Source organism: Tachysurus fulvidraco, chromosome 7 (assembly GCF_022655615.1).
Source record: "Tachysurus fulvidraco isolate hzauxx_2018 chromosome 7, HZAU_PFXX_2.0, whole genome shotgun sequence".
In the NCBI taxonomy this organism is placed as follows: domain Eukaryota; kingdom Metazoa; phylum Chordata; class Actinopteri; order Siluriformes; family Bagridae; genus Tachysurus; species Tachysurus fulvidraco.
This window is the reverse complement of record NC_062524.1, coordinates 526,369-535,685: the sequence shown is the minus strand read 5'-3', so window position 1 is coordinate 535,685 and position 9,317 is coordinate 526,369. Positions and strand designations below refer to the sequence as shown.

The following is a 9,317-nucleotide window of genomic DNA, read 5'->3' as shown; positions in this document are numbered from 1 at the left end:
TAATTCTACAATTGTCTACCAGTAAACCGTAAAGAGTGAAATGTTCAACATATTACAGTAGAATCAAATGTACACTTAAAGGTAATTATTAAAAGTGATTAAATGTAAATATAATTTTCTACATGCAGCCCAAACCTCAAATGTGGATTCAAGACATTTTTAAAATGTGATAAAATTTAATTTCACATTCTGGAAGCAATTTTCTTTTAGGTTCTGTTGTATTGCTAAAGACAAACACTGAGATTAAACCACAGAAAGTCAAGAAACATTAGAATCAAAAAACTTACATAATTAGTTGTCATTACTGTAGGCAGACTTCATGCCTGAAAGCTTCATAATATCACACCAGGCTTTCATGGTGAATCTATTCATCATATGTTCTGTGTAGAAAATCTTATTAAGAATAAAAAGTTTTATTCAGAAGCCTGAAATCTTCGACACGTGACCTTAACTTCCCGTTCATGGCTGTCTGAGGCCTGATCAGCTGCTTCAAGAGATAAAAATGGCGTCTACAGCCATGTTTGTCCTTGGAGAGTCCTTCAGGCATCGACAGGGGGTGTCTCCATGGAAACAACAGATCACACTGTGCCGATGTAATTTAGTCACATGGCCAAACCTGGAACAGGCCCAGTCTGCATTATTGCAATCTCACATCAATCAGCTGAACAATCGTATCCTCACTGTGGGAAAACTGGCGATGGCACTTCAGCAGATCTGTCCTGGCAACTGATTCCGCAGTGGAAATGAACTGTTTCTTAAAATAGAACTGGTGAGTAAGAGGAGGAACGAGAGACAGTGCGAGAGGCAGATCAAGTCTTATTATACATTATCACAGGAAAATAACAAAAGTGCTGCATGTTTTTCCCTTTTCCCGGGAATCAATCTTTAAAATAATTATACCTCAATTATACCTCAGACATCTGCCAGGCATCAGACCTTCTTCATGCCAAAGTCAAACACCATAAGAACTTTATCCTGATCAGTGTAGCAGTGTGTAGATCCAGCCTATCCTTCCTTTTTGCTAACAGACAATAACATCCATTTGTCAATAACAAGATAGAAATATCGCTGCAGGCAGCGATGGCGGCCCTCGCACGTTTTTTTATCGCTATACGGTGCCTCCCAGAAAACAATGCACGGTGGGTCTTAAGAGACACTCCTTTGTCTGACCTTTATGTCCACACTTAACAGCTGACAAATGTGATGTATTTGTAAAATAAGGGACTCACAATAAGTACATCGATGCGATTGGAATCCTTGGCCGAACATACACACCGCGTGTCATCACAATAAGACATTTTTTGGCTTAGATAGAAGACACTTCCTGTTTCTCTGAATTCGCCATAACTTAGTCGCCTCGCCGTGGCGGCACCGTTCGAGATATCAAAAAATCCCTTCAGAATTTAGCAAGTCCAACATCTCGGCATCATGTTGACCACTTTTGGTGTCAATCGCATGAATGTCCTTATTCGTTATTTCCTTTATCATTAATTATGTTTACCTTCTGCTCTGTGTTTATGTTCTGTAAAGCTGCTTTGAGACAATGTCTATTGTAAAAAGCGCTATACAAATAAACTTGAATTGAATTGAATTGAATTTAAAAGTTTACCGCATGCACTTGGCCAACTTCCTGTTGGGCGGAGCTCATAGTGAGATCTATGTGCGTACCAACTCTCGTACATGTGCGTACATAATTGCCCGATCTGTGCACAAATGTTTGTTTTTGTATTACAGGGGGCACTACAGAGCCCCCCTGCCATGCCCGTATTCCAGCCTTCGCACCATCGGTGCTCGGGCCCTAATTAAACAAAGCTGGCTGTTTCTCTCAAACAGAAAAGCAGAGTCTCCTGATTCTTATGAGATTAGTGCTTCCCTCAGGTGAAGGCTGTTCCTAACAATGCTCTGACATCTGATACACGTTCTATCTGTGACCTTCACTAGTGAGTCCTGAAATTTACTAACACTAAATGTGGTGAACTAGAACTTTTCTAGATTATGTTTTAACACAGACGTGGGCAAACTACGGCTCGTGTATTTTATTATAAATTTTATTATAAAGACGCCACAATAGTTTTACCAAGCTGAAATTTCCATCTTTCCCCAGCAGATGGCGCACCCGAAGACATTGACCCTTAAGTGTGATGCATTACGGTTACTCTTTCTACTTCATTTTGGCGCTTTGCACTTTCAGCCCTCCAGTAAAAATGAGCGGACCGAAGAAAAGAAAAATAGACAGAGAGTGCCGAGTGTTCAATAAAGAGTGGACAGCAAAATATTTTTCATTGAAGTCCGATCAACAGCTGTATGTCTGATATGCCAAGAAACTGTAACAGTTTTTAAAGAGTACAACATCAGCCGTCATTTTCCCACAAAACATGCTAACTACGCTAGTAAACAGTCTCCACAAGAACGGGCGGCTGCAGCTCAGTGATTGACGTCTAATGTACAGAGTCAGCAAAACCTTTTTCACAGACAAACTGCGAATCAAGAGTCAAGTACTAAGGCAAGTTTTTTGCTGGAATTGAAATTAGCAAAGGCCAGTAAGCCTTTCTCCGAACGCGAATTTTTAAAAGAATGCATGGTTGAGACAGCAGGTCTCTTGTGTCCGGAGAGCAAAGGCAAACTTTTATGCTTCACTTAACGAAGCCACGTTTCCAAACCTCCGAAGGATGGCACAGAAGATGCTGACATTGTTTGGCTCAACCTATGTGTGTGAACAGACATTCAGAGTCATGAACATCGACAAAGCCCGTCACAGATCCAAGTTAACTGACCAACACCTCGGATCTATCTTGAGAATTGCCACAACAAATATAACGCCAGACATTGATGTACTTGCAAAAAAAGAGCCCAACAACAGTTTCCACTGAAACTGAATGGGAGTTTATTACTACGTTATTATATTAATACATTTGTAAAACAATTTTTACAATAAACTAAGCACAATGGTGTTTTGCTGCCTCTTGGAGGCCAAATCTTATCATGTAATGGTTTTTACATTTAATTTATATTAGTTCACACAAACACACCCATCTCCTATTCTGGCCCGGCCCCTCTGTCAAATTTTAGAAACCATTGTGGCCCGCGAGTCAAAAAGTTTGCCCACCCCTGTTTTAACATGTTAAATGTTCTGGGGGCTTTTTAGCATTTATTTTTGTGAATGATTTTGTTAACTGCAGCAGTCTTAGTAAGTCTTAGTGTAACCTGGTGTACACAGTGCAGGATGAGACAAACAAGACAGTGCAGGACAAAAGACAAAAAATTACAAGACTACACACAAAAGACAATAGACAGAAACAGCAGTGACCAGCGTAAATACTGTATGTTCAGACAATATTGCGGGTGCAGAAATGGCAATAAAAGCTTCTTGACTCGACTTGAAGTCTTTGTTCCAGATGTAAAAAGCACACGTCAGAAACACATCAGATTAATAGTGAGACTGAACACTGATCATCTCACCATGAGCCTCTGGTGGACAGAATTCTGATGTGAAGAAGAACTAACAACGATCATGTATCTTAGTCTAGAAGATAAAGGTGATCGTTGTGCAACAGAACAGAGAGAACAGCATACGGCAGAATTCTAGCACATGACAAGGATACAGATGGAGGAGGATTTACATGGTATTGGTAAATGAACACCATTCGGACATAAAGACATTGTTATACGAGGTCACTGGCCTGTGAGTGCAGCATAAAGATGCCACAAACCGGTATCTTCTACAACACCAAGAAATCAGAAACTACAACCTTAAGGATGTGATAGACATCAAACACAGGGGTCACAACGACCGCAAAGACTGAATAGAGACTAAATCATGAGGTAAATATATGTACAAATTGATCACTGTTAATACTGTTAATATGAGCGATGATGATAAACTATAAGAACAATCTGGTTTTATCATTTCAACTCTATACTCTGATCTTTGTGTCTGTGATGATTGGAACATTTGTTATAAAGATTTCACATGATGCCCAACAGACACTGAGTACAACAACAGGTGTAAATGTGTTGCTGCTCCATCCTCCAGTCCTGCAGGTGGCGCAGAGGAGCAGGAAATCAACAAAGACGAAGAAAAAACAATGCGTTGCTTTTTTAAAGCTGTTTAAACGCCGTTAAAGCAAAATGTTTACTATAACATGAAATAAATTATTTTAAACTTTTATACGTATAAAAATAGCCACATTCAGCTGAAATGTCAGCTCCTTTTCCTGTTTTATTTCCTTATTGAACTGCCGCCAGTCCTAAAACGTATTAAAGATCATCAATGATATAACCGTTTATATGGTAAAACAGCGCGTTAATAAAAACAATTGTGAATTAGCGCTTATTATAAGGACTAATGTTTGTTGACGTGTGAAATGTAAATAAATAAACCCGTCGGAGTTCCTGGCCAATCAGAACACGGTATTACAGTGACGTCACGTTCAATCCCACAATGCACCGCCGTCTGAACGTCATGAATATTAAGATTCTTTCTATATCTAACATTTGTGTGTGTATTTTAAAGTGTGTGTGTTGTGTTGTAGTGTTTGTGTTGTGTTATGGAGTAAGTGTGTGTATATTGTGCTGAATGAGTGTGTAAAGACTTGACGTGTGATGTTCACCCTGAGTGTGCAGTGTGCTCTACACAGTGGCTCTCATCACTAACACAGGATCTCGTCATGCCTTAAACTGATGAGTAAGGAAAATAACGATGCGGGGTGACGCCCGCGTCCTCGTGCACATTCGCGAGAAGAATTTTTGCGGGGGTACAGGTCTGTCTGCTGAGGTGACTCATCTACTTTATGAGATGCCTCGTGGAGCTGGGATCTGCCCCAACACCCCTATAATGTGGAAAAATAGATCAATACTGAGCTGGGATCTGCCCCAACACCCCTATACCGTGGAATAATAGATAAAAACGGAACTGTGATCTGTTCCCATACTGTAAATTAGATCGTTTCTCAGCTGTGATCTGCCACAATACACCCATATACTGTAAATTAATGTTGAGCTGGGATTTATTTACTCCCTATACTGTGTAAAAATAGATCAATATTAAGCTGGGATCTGCCCCAAATACCCCCTATACTGTGAAAAAATAGATCAGTACTGGGCTGGGATCTGCCCCAATACCCCCTATACTGTAGAACAATAGATCAATGCTAGCTGGGATCTGCCCCAATACTGTGGAAAAATATGTCAATACTGAGCTGGGATCTGCCCCAATACCCCCTATAGTGACATGAGATCCACATCATTATAATATCCATGTGTATTGTGCTGAATGAGTGTGTAAAGACTTGACGTGTGATGTTCACCCTGAGTGTGCAGTGTGCTCTACACAGTGGCTCTCATCACTAACACAGGATCTCGTCATGCCTTAAACTGATGAGTAAGGAAAATAACGATGCGGGGTGACGCCCGCGTCCTCGTGCACATTCGCGAGAAGAATTTTTGTAGGGGTACAGGTCTGTCTGCTGAGGTGACTCATCTACTTTATGAGATGCCTCGTGGAGCTGGGATCTGCCCCAATACCTCCTTTACTGTAGAAAAATAGATCAATACTGAGCTGGGATCTGTCCCAATACCCCCTATGCTGTAAAAAAATAAAATAAATAAATAGATCAGTACTGAGTTGTGATCTGCCCCAATACCCCCTATGCTGTAAAAAAAAATAGATCAGTACTGAGTTGTGATCTGCCCCAATACCCCCTATGCTGTAAAAAAAAAAAAATAGATCAGTACTGAGTTGTGATCTGCCCCAATACCCCCCTATGCTGTAAAAAAAAAAAATAGATCAGTACTGAGTTGTGATCTGCCCCAATACCCCCTATGCTGTAAAATAAATAAATAGATCAACACTGAGTTGTGATCTGCCCCCTATAATGATATGAGATCCACATCACTATAAGATCCACAATATAAGATGTTTAAACAGACAACTGAAATGCATTTAAAATAAAATGTGTGTTATGGAGTATTTATTTTATCACTAATATTAGTGATTATATATATATGGAGCTGGGAGCACTGAACACCTGGGAATATGTAATATCTATAATAAAAAGTAATAAAAAACACAGCTGTCCTGCATGGCAATCTGCATATGGGGAGTGGTCACGGGCAGTGGGCGTGTCTACACAGGACACAGCTGTCCTGCATGACAATCTGCATATGGGGAGTGGTCACGGGCAGTGGGCGTGTCTACACAGGACAGCTATCCTGCATGACAATCTGCATACGGGGAGTGGACACGGGCAGTGGGCGTGTCTACACAGGACACAGCTGTCCTGCATGATAATCTGCATATGGGGCGTGGTCACGGGCAGTGGGCGTGTCTACATCGTATCCGTGGTGCCAGGACTCTGTGTGTCGGTGTTAGTGATCTCTAACGTGTCCTTATGTCTTAAACTGATAAGTAAACAAGATACCGGTGGTGGTGGTGGTGGTGGTGGTGGTGGTGATGATCCTCGTGTACTCATGTTTACTCACGTGTTTATTTCTGTAGGCTTTAAAGTAGATTACTGTTTATTGCTGTTTTATAGTAAACTTTTATTAAGATGGTTTTAGAGGCACATTGCAGTGGATAATAACTGGAGGCACAACATTCCCCAGAATGCATTGCGGTTTTGTGATCCTGCCCCTCTGGGTTTAGCGGTATCTCGGATCATAGTGAGCGCACAGATCATAGTGAGCACACGGATCATAGTGAGCGCACAGATCATAGTGAGCACACGGATCATAGTGAGCACACGGATCATAGTGAGCGCACAGATCATAGTGAGCACACGGATCATAGTGAGCGCACAGATCATAGTGAGCACACGGATCATAGTGAGCGCACAGATCATAGTGAGCACACGGACGCGCGTGCAGGACCGTTATTGTGGTGTTTACTGTCACTGGCGATGGCAACGGCTCTGTCACGTGCGCTCAAACTGCCAGGTAAGAGACTGCAGCATGCTAACATGCTAACGACATCCTACAGTGTGTATGAACAAAAGGTGTGTGTGAGAGAGACAGGGGGACAAACGGGGATGTTAACAAACCGCCATTGGAAATGAAGTGACGTCATGGTGTTGATCTGGGTAACGGCACCATTACACCAGGTCAGGGGTCCAGATCAGCTCCAGTCATTCACCCCAGGAGAAAGTCACAGCTTCCTCTATACCGTTATAGACAACTGATATTTGGGGTTTTTACTTGCACATGTACAACTGATTTAACAGCACAGGTCATGGTCTGATAATAATAATAATGATAATAATAAGAAGAAGAAGAAGAAGAAGAAGAAGAAGACTGACAAAAAACATTTGCAACAAAAATAATATTGCTATATAAATCTATATAAAAAGGTTCTGAGACAGTTTTAACATTAGGACTGTATTTCTTCTGTATTGTGTATTATTAAAGTATTATTAATGTATTAATGATGTATTATTAATGTATTATTAAAGTATTATTAAAGTATTATTAATGCATTAATACATGATAAACCTGAAGTGGAAACTTTATCAGACAATAAGACAGGAATTTAATTTGTTTATAATGGCGTTAAATAACTAATACAATACAATTTCTGTGTTCTTCTCTTTCATGATCAGACCTGCTGCTGTCTTAGCGCTGTGTTTTAACCTTGTAAGAATGTTTTAGAGATAAGAACATCTGGAGAACATCCACCCTGTCGTTTATCAGGGAAAAGAGAAAGAAAAGAAGAACTTTGTGTTTTTACAGCTGATGAAAGAGTCTGAAACATGAGACTTGAACAGACTCTGATGGTGTGTGTGTGTGTGTGTGTGTAAGAACATTGATCTCACACAGCTGATGAGTGTATTTTAATGATGAAGCTGTCAGACCAGTAAATCTACACACTGGTTTATTTTGCCCTCAGGCTGTGGTGTGTTCACAACATCTCCTTCATGTGTGTGAAGTTTGACAACACAGAACACAAGGATTTGTGTTTTACACACTCATCATTCTCACACTCATCATTCATACACTCATCATTCTCACACACAGGACACAGATGAACGATTTTAACTAACTTTTACTCAGTGATGGTGGAAGCAACAAAGAACATGAACATTTACCTCCCCTTTGTATATAATAACTATATCAGTGATAAATAAAATAATATTTCAGTTATAAAATCTTATCTTTTAACTAGCTTTCTTTTAGACACTTTTATCTGAACAATATAAAGACACAGCAGGAACAAAAATGACACAGAATGTTTTTAAGATGTGTCAGTAACTAACTTTGTCTATGTGTGTGTGTGTGTGTGTGTGTGTGTGTGTGTGTAGGGAAGAAGGGCTCGGAGCTGGGTGAGTATGACCCCTTGACCCAGGTGGACAGTGAGGATGACAGTGAGGAAGATGACCTTGTACTTAATTACCCACGGAACGGTCTCACATCCCATTCACGCACTGCCACACTCAGGCTGGGACAGGAAGGGGCGGAGCTACAGGAGGAGGATGAGGACGAGGGGGACACATGGAGGCATGGAGGTGGGAAGGACAGGAGGTGCAAAGCAGGGGGTGTGGCTGATGACAGTGTGGGGTTGGTCAGTGAAGAGGCGGGGCAGAAGGCGAAGGTCCAGGCGGCAGTGCGCACGGCGGCGTTTGTAGTGCCACTGATCGGCGCCGCGATGTTCGTCCTGCTGTTCGCCTTCTTGTTGCCATGCCAACGAAGGGGCTCACAAAGACAGAATGAGTGGGAGACTGAAGTGGGACATGCAGGCGGTATGATACACTCTCATTTCTCTAATAACACGAAACATCATATCTACTTACAGTCTCTAGTGTATAGAGCTTAGAGACTCAAACTGCACCCAGTGACACTTAATGATATAGAGTATCATCACTGTGTACTGTGTAGTGTGTGGTGTGTGTGTAGTGTGTGTAGTGTGCGCAGTGTAGTGTACAGTGTGTGTAGTGTGTGGTGTGTGTGTAGTGTGTAGTGTGTGTAGTGTGTGCCGTGTAGTGTACAGTGTGTGTAGTGTGTAGTGTGTGTAGTGTGCGCCGTGTAGTGTACAGTGTGTGTAGTGTGTAGTGTGTGTAGTGTGCGCCGTGTAGTGTACAGTGTGTGTAGTGTGTGGTGTGTGTGTGTGTGTAGTGTGTAGTGTGTGCAGTGTGTTCTGGTACAATATACACAGTTTAGACACATTCCACTTCTCCAGGTGTGACGTCACCTCCCATGGCATTGTGGGATGTAGACGGGGACGGAGTGGAGGACTTATTACTCTCAGTCATGAGGATCAACAACAGCAGCCAGCAGATCAGTTACTCAGCAAACATCAAGGGTAACACACACACACACACACACACACA

The 9,317-nt window shown here is 41.5% G+C and overlaps 2 protein-coding genes and 2 non-coding genes across 6 annotated transcripts in view; all 4 read left to right on the top strand.

Annotated features, from left to right (window-relative positions):
* Window positions 1–9,317, top strand: part of LOC113653753 (interferon-induced very large GTPase 1-like) — an 859,689-nt gene that overhangs the window by 348,456 nt on the left and 501,916 nt on the right. The window lies entirely within an intron of this gene.
* LOC113661817 lies at window positions 4,668–4,822 on the top strand. Its single transcript, XR_003445110.1, has one exon. It is a non-coding gene; the product is annotated as a U12 minor spliceosomal RNA (small nuclear RNA).
* Window positions 5,364–5,518, top strand: LOC113661816. The gene has a single exon (XR_003445109.2). It is a non-coding gene; the product is annotated as a U12 minor spliceosomal RNA (small nuclear RNA).
* The window catches only part of fam234b (family with sequence similarity 234 member B), a 9,377-nt gene continuing 6,501 nt past the window's right edge, over window positions 6,442–9,317 (top strand). Inside the window, exons 1-4 of one of the 2 annotated variants that reach the window (XM_047816249.1) lie at window positions 6,442–6,672; window positions 6,799–6,933; window positions 8,292–8,729; window positions 9,167–9,289. In XM_047816249.1, the coding sequence (XP_047672205.1) occupies window positions 6,897–6,933; window positions 8,292–8,729; window positions 9,167–9,289 (598 nt within the window). In that variant the 5' untranslated portion in view covers window positions 6,442–6,672; window positions 6,799–6,896. Of the gene's footprint in view, window positions 6,673–6,718; window positions 6,934–8,291; window positions 8,730–9,166; window positions 9,290–9,317 lie in introns of those variants that run through there. The other variant, XM_027176279.2, reaches the window with a different exon arrangement.